At 56.4% G+C, this 13,784-nt stretch overlaps 1 protein-coding gene across 1 annotated transcript in view; it reads left to right on the top strand.

Moving 5' to 3' along the window:
- SV2A (synaptic vesicle glycoprotein 2A) overlaps window positions 1-13,784 on the top strand; it is a 60,402-nt gene that overhangs the window by 13,069 nt on the left and 33,549 nt on the right. Inside the window, exon 2 of the mRNA XM_073322870.2 lies at window positions 1,910-2,814. Coding sequence (XP_073178971.1) covers window positions 2,226-2,814 — 589 coding nt within the window. The 5' untranslated portion in view covers window positions 1,910-2,225. The remainder of the gene's footprint in view (window positions 1-1,909; window positions 2,815-13,784) is intronic.

The raw sequence follows: 13,784 nt of genomic DNA, 5'->3' as shown, positions 1-13,784 counted from the left end.
GTCCTCTTCTACCACTGAGAATAGTCTAGACCATCCTCTCTGGAACCACCTCTCAGGTAGTTGAAAGCAGCTATCAAATCCCCCCTCATTCTTCTCTTCTGCAGACTAAACAATCCCAGTTCCCTCAGCGTCTCCTCATAAGTCATGTGTTCTAGACCCCTAATCATTTTTGTTACCCTTCGCTGGACTCTCTCTAATTTTTCCACATCCTTCTTGTAGTGTGGGGCCCAAAACTGGACACAGTACTCCAGATGAGGCCTCACCAACGTCGAATAGAGGGAAACGATCACGTCCCTCGATCTGCTGGCTATGCCCCTACTTATACATCCCAAAATGCCATTGGCCTTCTTGGCAACAAGGGCACACTGTTGACTCATATCTAGCTTCTTGTCCACCGTCACCCCTAGGTCCTTTTCCGCAGAACTGCTGCCTAGCCATTCGGGCCCGAGTCTGTAGCAGTGCATGGGATTCTTCCATCCTAAGTGCAGGACCCTGCACTTATCCTTATTGAACCTCATCAGATTTCTTTTGGCCCAATCCTCCAATTTGTCTAGGTCCCTCTGTATCCTATGCCTACCTGCCACCGTATCTACCACTTCTCCTAGTTTAGTATCATCCGCAAATTTGCTGAGAGTGCAATCCACACCATCCTCCAGATCATTTATGAAGATATTGAACAAAACCGGCCCCAGGACCGACCCTTGGGGCACTCCACTTGACACCGACTGCCAACTAGACATGGAGCCATTGATCACTACCCGTTGAGCCCGACAATCTAGCCAGCTTTCTACCCACCTTATAGTGCATTCATCCAGCCCGTACTTCTTTAACTTGCTGACAAGAATACTGTGGGAGACCGTGTCAAAAGCTTTGCTAAAGTCAAGAAACAATACATCCACTGCTTTCCCTTCATCCAGAGAACCAGTAATCTCATCATACTCCTTTTCTTTTTGCGGATACAGACTAACACGGCTGCTACTCTGAAATCTATGGCCTATGTTGTGACTCACAGCACCCCTGACTCAGGCTGACTTAATGGCAAATAAAGTTCATGCAAACCTCAGAGTCCTTAACTGCAAAATAATCCAAACCAGTCATCAAGGAAGCCCCCAGTCATGAGCTCCATCTGCTTCTGCCAGCTCTCTCTGGCTGGAGCTTGCCCTTTGGCCCTGCTTCCAAGTTAGTGTTTGTGTGTTCGTTCGTTCGTCCTTTCTCTCTCTCTCAACCAGATACACCCCTGCCCCTTCCTCCTGCCTTTTATATTGGACCACCTGGTTCCCCTCAGGTGGGCCCCATCTTGTAATCAGGGTTGGTTTAGCCCCAAGCTCTCCAGCCTCTGGGCAAGGCACCCTGTTAGTTATTCGAAAGTAAACCACTGACATTCCATCAATATCAAACGAGCGCATCCTCCTCCTTCTTTACCATTCAGCAATTGGCCTCATGTTTTGGTATCATCGTCCGCTCTGCCTGGGTCATCCTCAATTATTCATTGTCATCTTGCTTTTTAGCTACTGCTTCTCACTGTGGTGCCAACAGGAGAGCTCTCGCCCCTCGGCTTAGAGCGTCTTCCTCAAAGTGCTACAACGGAGCAGCTGCCCTGTCAGCGTATTTTAATCATTTTCCAAATGTGGGTTTTCAGGGGACCTCTGCCAACGTCTCGCATCCTGCTTGGCAAACCACTGAAAAGCCTTGTCTGTAATTTTGCCTGTTGCGTTTTTGAGGTCCTTCATTCGACGTTAGGGCCTAGGTATTGAATTGTTCCCCAGCCACGTGGTATTGAATTGAATTGTTCCCCAGCCACGCGGTACAGCCAGCAGCCTCCTCCGCTGGGAACTGGCTCTTGAGAGAGGGAGCACGGATGCCCTTTCCTGCCTGATAACGCCCCCCTCTGTGTTTGTTACCCTCCCAGGACCGTCTCCATCTACTGCCACCCAAGGGAGAATCGCCCAATCGACCTGCCTGGCTGCTCCGGCGTCTCAAGCCTGGATTAAGCGAATGGGTCGCAGTTCAGTGACCTCGACTGGCCACCGTTGGAAAGCTGTGTCCTCCTTGCCCGCCGAAGATTCCCACCGCTGTCCCCTGGCCTGAGGAGACGGGGAGGGGCCCTGCGTGCTCATCCAGGAAGACCTGCCCTCCACCCCCCGCCCCTCGTCAAAGGCGGTTCCCATCCTCTTCTTCCTCACGCCTGTGAGATCTGAAGGTGGGGCGTCGGCCAGGGCAGAGCCATGGATGAGGGGTTCAGGGACCGCACGGCCTTCATCCGAGGGGCAAAGGACATTGCCAAGGAGGTGAAGAAGCATGCCACCAAGAAGATGGGCAAGGGCGTGGATCGCATGCAGGATGAATACACCAAGCGCTCCTACTCCCGCTTCGAGGAGGATGAGGAGGATGAGGATTACCAGCCCCAGGATGGCTACTACCGCGGCGAGTCGGCCAACGACGAGGAAGGGGCCTCCAGCGATGCCACCGAAGGGCATGATGAGGACGACGAGATCTACGAGGGCGAGTACCAGGGCATCCCCCGAAATGAGTCCCTGAAGGCCGGGGACCACCTGGCCGACAACCAGCAGGTGGTGAGCGAGTTCAGAGACTTCGAGGACTTGGAAGGGGACAAGAAGAAGGACAAGGAGGAGCTGGCCCAGCAGTATGAGCTCATCCTGCAGGAGTGCGGCCACGGGCGCTTCCAGTGGACGCTCTACTTTGTGCTGGGGCTGGCCCTCATGGCCGATGGCGTGGAGGTCTTCGTGGTGGGCTTTGTCCTCCCTAGCGCCGAGAAGGACATGTGCTTGTCAGACTCCAACAAAGGCATGCTGGGTAAGTCCTTGGGATGCCAGGAGGGCGGGGGGATGCTGACCCTCGAAGGGGAAAGAGGCATTCTGGGGGATCGTGTTCCCGGAGGGAGCCTAGCCACTATAGGCCCGAAGCAGTGCATGCTGGGAAGGGAGGCAGGGAGATATAGGCACTCCCTTTGGCTCAGTGTGGAGAGGGGTCCTCGTGACTGAAAGTTAGTTTGGCATCCCCACCCCTCTTGGTGTCCTGCTCCCAAATGCACGTGGGAGTGCTCTGCTGTGGAGAGCTGTGTGAAGTCATTTTGAGTGCACAGCACTCTCACGGTTAGCGCATTGCCGGTTCAAGCCAATGTTTTGGGGAGCCCCCCTGGCTACAAAGCCTTTCAGTTGGGTCTGCCCACCACCACCACGACCACCTGCAAGGCTCAGGATTCCATGTGCAGAGAGCCCCCTCACTGTCCCAAGCTCCTATGAGATTAGCGTAATTGGTGTGTGCAGTGGGATAGCGGATGGGGTTTTGCAGAAGCCCCGAGTTGCACTTCCACCAAAATGGGGAGGACGCTGGCTCCGAGTGTGAATTCAGATTATTCTCCCTTCTGGGCTCTCGACTGGTGTGCTGCAGCTCTGTACCATGCTGTTGGGGGCAAAAGTGGTAAAAGTGGCTCCCAGCCCCAGGCAGACCCCTGTTGGTTTAATAGCACAGGTTGAACCCACCATGCACACAGGGCATGGCCAGAATGGGATCCGGGCCCCGATTAGCCAGGCATGTCTGCAATTTGTGTTTTTCTTTTGGCCCATGGCTGCAGGCCACCTTGGAAAGCTGGGAGAGGCTCAAGCAGCTTTCTCTGCCTCTCCCCTAGCACATGGCAACTGGGGAGTGCTGTGCTGTGTGAACCCAGGGTAGTCTTTCTCCACAAGAGTCCTACAAATTGCTTTCCCAGTGGGTGCATTGTACCCTCCTCCCGCCCCTCCAATGGGGGTTTTCATTTTTGGCTCACGTTATTTCTGCAGCAGCTAATGAGCTGCTGTATGTATGTGTGTCTGAGGCATGCCACTGCTCTCTGGCAGATGGAATCGGATCTCCCAAGCTCTGTCTCATAGCCCCTGTACTGCTAACAGCGGACGGGGGTTCTAAAGAGGCAGGGACTTGGTTTTTGGGGTGAGAGGTTGAGTTCTATCTGCCCTGTGCCTTATTGAAATCCACCAAGTCCTTGGTAGTCCTGGATTTGGTTTGTCACGGCTCGTCACCTCTTTGCAGGAGAATCTCAAAGTGTCTTGCAGGTCAGGCCCCGTGATCCATCCCCTAAGGCTGGTCAATATCCTTCCCCTGGGAAGCAGCAAAGTGAAATGACTTTGGTCTCGCATACAGTTAGAGAGCTGGGAATAGGACATAGGGGTCCTGACTCCCACAGGCTGCTGCTCTAATCAGTAGACCTCACACTCCTCCCAGAATTGGGATTGGAACCCAGGAGTCCTGACTCTCAGCCCCTCCCTCGGCTTTGAGACATGCCCACTCTGTCCTGAGTCCGTTGTGTGTCCCTGACTGTCCGTCCTGGTGGCTAAAGGCCAGCAGCTCTCCTCCCAACCCCTGCACAGCCATGAAGATAGGGTCTCGGGAACTAGCTGTCTGGCACCTGGCTCTCTCCTGAGTGTGTCCCTGCGGGCTTTGATTCCTGCTGAGTCAGTGTTGGTGCCCGCGTGACGGGAGCCTGGTGGGAAAGGCCAGTGCAGCTGGGAGACGCAGGCCCAAGGAAGCTGTGAGGGGCGGCAGGGGAGGGAGAGGACGGACCAATATCGATAACTTGTAGATTTGGTCCAGCTTGGGAGGAACCGGCACACCCCCCCCCCCGCCACCTAGAGTGTCTGCTGCCTGAGGTGGGAGAGCCTCCTCCGTGGCCCACAGGCCTTCCTCGCCACGCAGCCTGAGGAGTGAACGTCCCAGACAGAGCCAACAGCCCACCTCGACCCTCTGACACTGGCAGTGTGGCTGGGGAGCCTTGAGGGGTGGGGGCTACCTGTGTCCTGCTGCCACATCTCTGGCTAACTAGAGCATTGGAGTCTGGAGGGGCTTTCAGTCCACAGCTGAATCCGCTGCAAGATTCTTGGCTAGCAGCCCCCGGCTCCAAGACCAGAGGGCACGGGCCAGGGAGGATGCACTGGCTTCCCCTTGGAGGCAGTGTCCCCTAGCGGGTAGAGACGGCATGCCCCAGCTGTGTGGGGGAAGGGGGTACAGCTCCTGAGGCCCCCCCCCAGGAGGCTGTTTCAGGGGACACCCTCCCCCACCCCCCGAGCTGGGTATGACAGTATCCCTGCCTGGGCCAGGCCTTTGCGTTTGGGTTGTATGGAGGTGGTTAGCGGCTCTTTTGGGCCATTGATTTTCTCTTCAGCCCAGACTGAGATCCCAGATCTCCCTCCATGTCCGTGCCTTTGGAGGGGTGAGAGGGCTCCGTCCCCGGTTAGTGCAGCCACGCTTGCTGCTGTCAGAGTTGCACCCTGGTCGCCACCTCCTCTGGGGGATGGGGTGTTGCCTTCCCAGAGCAGGCAGGCAGGGATACGCGGCAGGCAGCTCTGCCGTAACCTAGGAGCCAGGAGAGGAAGCCCCTTGCCCCCTAGGGAAGGGTTCTGGGTAGGTCCCTGGGGGACTAAGGCTGCACTGTCCCTCCAGAATAAGCCTCCCCAGGAGATGGGTCTGTATCGTTATCCCTGCTTTACACATGGGGAAACTGAGGCAGATATTGAGGCGGCAACTTGCCCTAGGTCACCTAGCAAATTGGTGAAGGAGCTGGGAGTAGAAGCCAGGAATCCTGACACCCAGTCCTCTGCGGAAACCACTTGCCCCTACTCCCCTTCTAGAGCTTGGACCAGAACCCCAGGGCCAACTGTCTGCAGCACAGTAGTTGAAGGAGCAATGGGACCTGTGCGGGCAGGGCTCTGCCTGACCCTCGCCACCATAGTGTATCCGTGCCTCAGTCATGAAAGGACTGGTCCTCCCAACCCCCTGTGAGCCATAGTTACAGGTGGGGAAACTGAGGCACAGAGCAGCAAGTGACTTGCTTAAAGTCACGCAGCAAGTTACTGGCAGAGCCGGGACTTGAATGCGGGCCTCTTGAGGGTTAGGGCTGGAGCCCTAACCAGTAGGCCGGCCTTCCTCTCGAGCAGCTCTGCTGCCTGATATGCTGTCCTTTGCTGCCTCCCAGATTCCTTTATGCTGGCCCTGGCTACAAGGAAGGCTCCTGGCTTGGGAGGGAGGGGGCAGCCTGGGGTGGGAGATCCTGTTCCATACAGGCCTGGTCAGTAGCTGTCTCTCCCTAGTGAGGGGCAGAGTGCTGGCCAAAGGATCGAGCGCTGTTGGGTTGGTGTGACGGCCGGAAACAGCAGAGCTTTAAATGAAGTACTGCTCCCCCCACCCCCCCGGAGTGTTACAGCTGGTGAAGCAGAGCATGGGCTGGAGCCCAGGGAGCCAGGGGCGAGGGAGTTCTCGTGCCTTTAAGTCTAGGTTCAATAACTGGGGAAGGGTTCATCCCCCTCGCTTCCTTCGAGGGCGGGCTGTGAGAGGGAGAGTGGTCTAGTGGGGAGAGCAGGAAGGGACCAGGAACCCCAGGACGCCTGGGTTCTAGTCGCCGCTCTGGGAGGGCAGTGGGGTCTAGTGGTTAGGGTCAGGGGCCTGGGTGCCCCTCAATCCCAACCTGCAGCCCCCTGCTGTTCCAGCCCCGGGCTTCCCCCAGACTCCCCGGCTCAGCCCATGTCTTTCCATCCCAACCCCATGTAGGATAAATCCCCGGTGGACTGTGAGGTGCACCCAGATCAATACCCTGATGCCCTAGCCTTGTCCTGCGAGGGATGAGAGTGGACTTCAGTCTTTATGGCCCTTTTTTTGTTTTTCTTTTCTGGTGCCGGTAGCTAGGATTTGTAGCCAGGTCTGTGGAGGCTGCAGCCCTCACCCATGGCACCTGTCAGCTGCTGCCCCCCGTTTCATTTTTGTTTTTTAAGTTCTGTTTGCCTCCAGTAGTTGAGCAAGGCCAATGACCAGGCAAGTAGCTGGTGAGATGAGGTGCTGCTCCGTGGAGTGTCAGGAGGACTCTTGAAAGTCAAACTGCAGTTAGAGCCTGGATCTGGAAGTTAGGACTGCAAGGTTATAGTCTGAGAGGGGAATGGGATCTAGTGGGGAGAGCAGGGTTATTTGGGGAGTCAGGACTCCTGGGTTCTATTCCTGGCTGTGCTACTGTTTCTCCTAAAAGATCTGCTCTCGGAATTATTTTGGAGCTCCTCCCTGGCCTGTGATATACAGGAAATCAGACTAGAGGGGGAAACTGAGGCGCAAAGAGGCCATGTAAGAGGCTGATGCCCTGTAGGATTTGCTCAGTGGCTGGGATGTAGACCAGACCTCTTGCGTCACCCAACAGGCCTGTAGCCCAGGTGGGATTCGCACCCGGATAATAGTGAGGCTAATGACAGCGAAGGGCTCAGGCAAGCACCTCGCTTGGTAGAACCGAGCTGGAAATAGGGGGTGGGGAGCTGGATTTGTAGCTAGGGGGGCTCATGCTCTGAAATCCCTTTGGATGCTGCGGCGGGCAAGAGCTCCCGGCTGGCAGTGACAGTCGGTGACTCCCCCCCTGTGTCGTCGTCCTCCTTCCCCTGCCGTCCTCGAATACCGGCATAATTTAGCCAATGTGAATGGGCCCCCAGCTTATCTCCCTGCACCACTGACAGCCCCTCCAGGCTTCGGCACTGTCGCAAAGAGCTTAGTGGGAATTAAATCCAAATGAAAGCAAGCAGGAGAAAATCTTGCCTGAACGGCTGCGGAGACGAGAAGTGAAGGGGTGGGGCTGCTATAATTGGGGAGAGAGGGGAGGGCAGGAGCCTGGGAACCTGGGGAAGGCCCAGAGCAGCCTGGATTTCAAGCAAGTTTTGTGCTAGAGGCAAGCACAGGATCGACACCCCCCGGCATGTGGCGATTTGAGCAGGCTGCACTGCGGCAAAGCTCGCTCCCCCTCCCACCTCGAGCATGGCCCGTCACAGTCCCGAGCGGGAGCTACCCCCCCTTGAAAGAGCCGTGGAGACTGGGGAGGGAGCCCCCCCCATCTCCCACTTGCGGGGCGCTTAGTCTCCATGGCCCTTTCAATCCTCGGCCGGTCTGCGTAGTCCGTCTGCCGAAGGGCTCTGAGTGGGGGACCTCTCTGTCCTGCTAGGAACTAGAATGAGCCCCAGCAAACTCATCGCATGCAGGCGTCGCCATACGACAGCAGGGCCGACTCTTGGCCATGCCTGTCCCGGGCCTGAGTGTGCAAAGCGCCTTCACCCCATTCCCCCGGCCCCGACCCCAGGAGCTGCTTGGTCACTGCTTGGTGTGGCCCTCTGCAGCTTCCCCTCTGGAGATCCCCAGCTGGGAGAGCTGTTGCTGGCCCCGTGCATGCGTGGGGCAGGGCAGGAGTGCGCGTGCATGGGGGTGTGTGCAAGACGAGCACATGGGCAGGATGTGTAGGATGAGCACACGTGGAGGGATAAGTGCGGGGAGGCATGTGTGTGCCCGTGCCAGGGGCCGGGGGAACATGCTTTTCTCTGTGTGGAACCACGAGGCCGTGCCCAGCTGTGCGGGAGGCTGATTCCCATTAGGGTTTGGCCGGCCCGGCCCCTTGCGTTGCCCCTCCCAGGGTGTTACGGGGACAGTCACTTGCACTGACAGGATCTGGGCTGCAGAGTGGTTGGTCAGGGAAGCTCCTCGCTCTGCCCCGTGCTCCCCATCCTCACAGGACTCCGGCCCTTTTGCTGAACTCACACTGGCAGTGCCCAGCGTGAACTCTGGAAGGACCCTGCCTGGCAGCAGTTGCCAGGAATGTCTAGCTGCTAATTCAGTGCGATTTGCTTGGGCCTCTCTCCTTGGTCCCACTCCCCTCCCAGAGCTGGGAATAGAACCCAGGAGTCCAGTCTCTGGCTCACCCCAGGACTAATAACTGCAGTTCCCTCGCCGCTCACGGTTCCCAGGACACGTGTTCTGATAACAGCCCCAGTCCTGGCCCATGCCTGGCTGTCTGCGCATCCTGAGGACTAATTCCTTAGGCTTTAGGGTCTCCCCCTTTGATAAGCCATCCGCCCGTAACCATGAGGCTGCCAGTCACTGGCATTTTCCCTCATCGGCTCCTCTCTTTCCCCCAGCACCCTTAGCAGCAGCCTGTGCATTTCCTTCCTGAGCTTTGCACTGGGTCTGCACATCTCATTACAGGAGAGTCTGGCTTTATTCTCTGCCTCCCTCGCTGATCCTTCAGGCTTCCCGGAAAAGGCCCATCTCTCATGCCCCCCCCGCCCCCCAGCCACCTCTCCAATGAAAGGGTCTGAGTCAGGGGCGCGGTCAGGACACTGTCTGTCTTCTGAGCATGGTGGGGGGGAGGCTGGGAGCTGTTTCTGCAAAGGGTCAGATCAACTCCACTTCCACCATCGCTCTCAGAGCCCGTGCGCTGGGGGATCTTGGAGCTCTGGCTGAATGTGCTCGGGGGGCCGGGGGGGAGCCGCAGACACACTGCTTGGAAACCGTTCTGCTTCTAACTCACGTTTTCCCTGCGTGTCTCCCTCCGCTCCTCGCTTTACTTGCTGTACCCCAGTATGCTGCAGGAACGGTTACCCCGTAGCCCCAAGCGCAGCTGAGGTGGCTGGGGGCTGTTACTGGCGACCAGCATAGTGTTTGTCTTTAGGGAGGCTGTGCATAAAAAAAAAAGAGTGGCTTGTTCCCTCTCCCCCATTTCTGAGCCCCCAACTCTGGTGGGATTTGGGGGGCACCTCTGTCAGTGTCGAAGAGCTCCTCCGTGCCAGCTGCAGGGCAGAGTGGTGTTGGGATGCCACGCTGCGGTGCTTGCCAGTGCTGAATTCAAACATAAGCATGACCGATAAAGCCAGTGGGTTTGTTACTACTCCCAGCTCACGGGGCGCGGAGGACTGGCCACCTGCAGACCGGCGATCTCTCTTGTGAGCCCTGCAGAGCTGGCTGGTTCTGCGCCCGGGTCCCACCTGGGGCCATGCCCTTGGCAGCTGTTGTGAGCTCAGCAGGCTTAAGTGGCATCGGAATCTGGCTGGGAGACTTCCAACGGGGCCACTTGACCACGGGGCCCTTCCCTTCGACACCATGGCCTGGGCAAGGTGGTGCCAGGAGCGCTATTGTCACATGTGGCTTTGCCCCCGTGTAAGTAGGGGAACCAGGACCCTAAACAGCTGCCTTGCGCTTAAAGGCTCCACGGGCTTAAATGGAAGGGTCAGAGGAAACGGAGCTGGAGAGAGGGGAGCCCCTGCACTGCTCAGCAGTAAATCAGGATGTGCGGGAGTTTGGAGCTGGATTGGTGGAGGAGCCAGGGGGCGAGAAGGAAGAATCTGCCTATTCAGCCCTTGGCTGCTCCTGGTTTGGATCCTCCAGGACTTCATTGTGGAGGCGGCGCCAGGCAGCCGTTGGAAACCAGAGTGGGGGTTTCTTGCCTCCCATGTCAGTGCTCAGTGCAGCATGCAGGGCCGTGGGGATCCCGCGGCAGGTCAACCTGCTGAGCACGGGGGCTGCTACGGACTGAGCCCCGGGGGAACCTGTGAAGCAAGGGGGCAGTCGGTGGAGCCTTGCACACTGGGCGGGACATGTGGCCGTATTGCAAGCTTCTTGGAGGATATGGTAGAGGATCAGCACAGGTCATGTTCACTTTGAATCCTATGCAGGGCAATGCAGCTGGGTTTCCCTGGCATGAAGGGGGAGATGGGCCTCATGAGCCCTGCTCTGGCTGGCGTGTGTATTCTGCAGTGGGAGCTGGGTCCCATCAGCCTGGAGACTTCCAGGTGGATCTGGCAGCTGGGAGCAATACGCTGCTTCCAAGCAGCAAGTAGGGTGGACAGACTCCAGGGCCAGTGGTGGAGGAACCAGATGGGACATGAGTGGGATGCAGCAATGGGGAGCGGAGAGAAGGCCCCCCGCTGCGCCATCTCTGGATTCTGCTGCTGGAGGAAAGGGGTGGCTGAGAGGGGACAGTCCCCATGTCCCATCCCCTGTGCCAGCCGTTTGATTATTTACTGTTTATATTGTGGTAGCATCTAGGAGCCACAATCATGGATCCCTATAGTGTGGGGTGCTGTATGGGGTGTGGCCTGGGACACTTCACACCCCCCCATACGGGGCACTGTACAGGTACATAACAAAGAGCTGAGCCCTACCACAAAGGGCTAACAATCTAAGATGGGAGATTTGCTCCTGGGGCACAGAGCCGAGAGCTCGCAGCGAATCAACATCCCTGCAGCATGGGCACAAAAGGCTGCTCCTGAAGGAAACAAACCAAGCCCGAGCAGACAAGCTCAACCTTTTCCATTAGGGTTGAATGGAAGGGCAATCTCTGCTCTCCTTGTGTGACCCCCCCAGCCTTGAGTTCAATGGCATGGCGCCTGGGTGGAGGAAAGTTTCTGGCTGGAATAAGTGGGAGGGTGGGAGCAGACTGGACAATCTGCTGGAAAATGCCCCTACGGAACAATCCTGCACCAGCCTCGAGGTTCTGCCAGGTCGTTCCATCTCTAATGTCTCTGGCCCTGATTCTCAGGGTACTGTACGTCCGTGCTGCAATCATGGGGTGTGGTCTGAGCTAGCTTCCATCTAGCCAGCCTGAGTACCAATAGCTGTGCAACCACAGCAGCATGGCCTTCGGTTCAAGCCCACTCCAGTACCCTGGCTCCTTGCTCGGATGGCTAGCCTAGGCTGTACCCTGTGTTTCTGCAGCTTCACTGCTATTGGTACCCGAGCCAGCTAGATCAAAGCTCACGCCTCTGCTGCATAGACATACCCCTAGCCACACTCCGGCAGCACAAAGGGGGTGGAAACAGCCCTCTGAGGATCCCACCCCCTTGCGGAGGCCTCCCCAGCTGGTGCAGAGCTGGCATATGGGCCTTGCACCTGCCCTGTTCCCAGCCCCCTGGCATGGGGGTGGATTAGGGGTGTGGCTAGAGAGCACAGCATTATGGGTATCCTTTTGATTCCTATGGGAAACAGAATGTGAGTTAGAGCAGCCCCAAGGCTGCCTGTAATTTACACCAGGGGTTGGACAGAAGCTTGCATGACCCAGAATATGGAGGGGGGGGACATAAGGGGGCTTAGGAGCTCTCTTACCTCCCTGCCCCAAGTGTGGGAAGGGCATGACTATTAATCAGGCTCCCTGGTCCCAAAGCTGCTTGGCTCCTGCCAGCTGTACTCAATCGCTGGAGGCATACGGTTCTTCCTGGCTCCATTTGGAAATGCAGATGCCCCCTTGCCCCGTATGCCCCCTGCCCTGAATCCCCCCCAATCTGTCCAGAAGAAAATCGTTGTGGCTCTTTGCTCTTCCATGGGGCCTGTCACCTTGTATCATGCTGATGCATGGCCCTGTGACTGCAGCTCAAATCGAAATGAAAGGCAGGATAAAAATAGCTGCTTCTCCTCTGCGTGCGCTCTGCCTCCCGGCACTCCACTACTTTGCTGTGGTGGCTGGCTTCCCACCCCGCCAATAAGCCAGTTCTTCCAGCCCAGGACCCCATCTGGACTTTGTCTCCTCGTCAAGGCTGGTTTATGATTTCTCGTTGGGCAATTTTCTCCGTGTTTTAAGTGGATTCAGCATTGGGGAAAGGGCTGGATTGACCAGCCTGGAGACCAGCGCCTCCTATACACACAACTAGGATAGGCATTGGGGTGAGCGTTCCCTGAATACAGCCCGTCATGGCCATGCTCTAAGCCTGCCCTACAGGGTTCACGTTCTGGGCCAGTGCAGTCCCCTTGGGAACCCAGTCTTCCAGCTGGAGCCACCAGCTGCTGCGTGGGCTGGAGAAGGATCAAGACATCACAGATGCTGTTCTAAGGCGTGATCTTTAGGGTAGGGCATGGGTGCCTGTGCTGAAGTTGGCAAGCTTTGTACAGGTTTCCCACTGATTCTCAGGAACAGGATTAGGGTGAAGGGATGTGAGATGTGGACAGCTCAAGCTAGTACTGATCCCTCTGGTGTCTGCAGACATTGAGAGCACCTGCTCTACGTCCTGACACCGGTTTGGTCCAAAGAGCAGCAGCCTCATTCTCCCCATGAATACACTGGTGTAAAACGGGAGTCCTGGGGTTGCAGGAGTCTTTCCGTTGTCACTCTATTGCAAGGGTGACTGGTCCTGCAATCCAATCCTTGAGCCCGGACAGACCCATCCTCAGACCTGCCTGCGTGGATCGATTGCCGGGTTGGGGCCATAGCTTTGGGTTTCCTTTTGAAATGAAAGCTCCTCTGGAAAGGTCAGGGAGTTCAGACTGGGTCAGTTCTGTTGAATGTGTCAATTATCCGGCGAGAAGGGGCCGTTCTGATCATCTCGTCTGCCCTCCTGAATAGCACAGCCTGGAGAACCTCCCCGAGCAATTCCTGCATGGAGCCCGTAACTTCTGGTTGAGCTAGAATGTGTCTCTGAGAAAGAGATGGCCAATCTGGAAGGATGTTGGTAGCTCAGAGAGGGTTCAGAGAAGAGCCACAAGAGTGATTTAAAAGATTAGAAAACCTGGCTTGTAGTGATAGGCTCAATGAGCTGAATCTATTTAGCTTAACAAAGAGACCGTTAAGGGGTGAGTTGATCACAGTCTATAGGCACCTAAGTGGGGAACAAATACTGATACTTGATAATGGGCTCTTCAGTCTGACAAAGGAAGGTCTAACATGAGCCAATGGCTGGAAGCTAAAGCTAGACAAATTCAGACTGGAAATAAGGTGAATGTTTTTAACAGGCAGAGTAATTAACCCTTGGAACAACTCATCCAGGGTTGTGGTGGATTCTCCATCACAGGCCATTTTTAAATCCGGATGAGATGTTTTTCTACAAGATCTGCTCTAGGAATTATTTTGGAGCAATGCTCTGGCAGGTTTTATCCAGGAGGTCAGACTAGATGATCACAGTGGTCCCTTCTGGCCTTGGAGTCTATGCATGTAAAGACCCAAGCGATGGAGAATCCCCCACATCCCTATATGTGGTGTTCCCGGGATTCATCCC

This window comes from Lepidochelys kempii, chromosome 24, assembly GCF_965140285.1.
Source record: "Lepidochelys kempii isolate rLepKem1 chromosome 24, rLepKem1.hap1, whole genome shotgun sequence".
NCBI classification, from domain to species: Eukaryota; Metazoa; Chordata; order Testudines; family Cheloniidae; genus Lepidochelys; species Lepidochelys kempii.
This window is presented reverse-complemented; position numbering and strand designations above follow the sequence as displayed.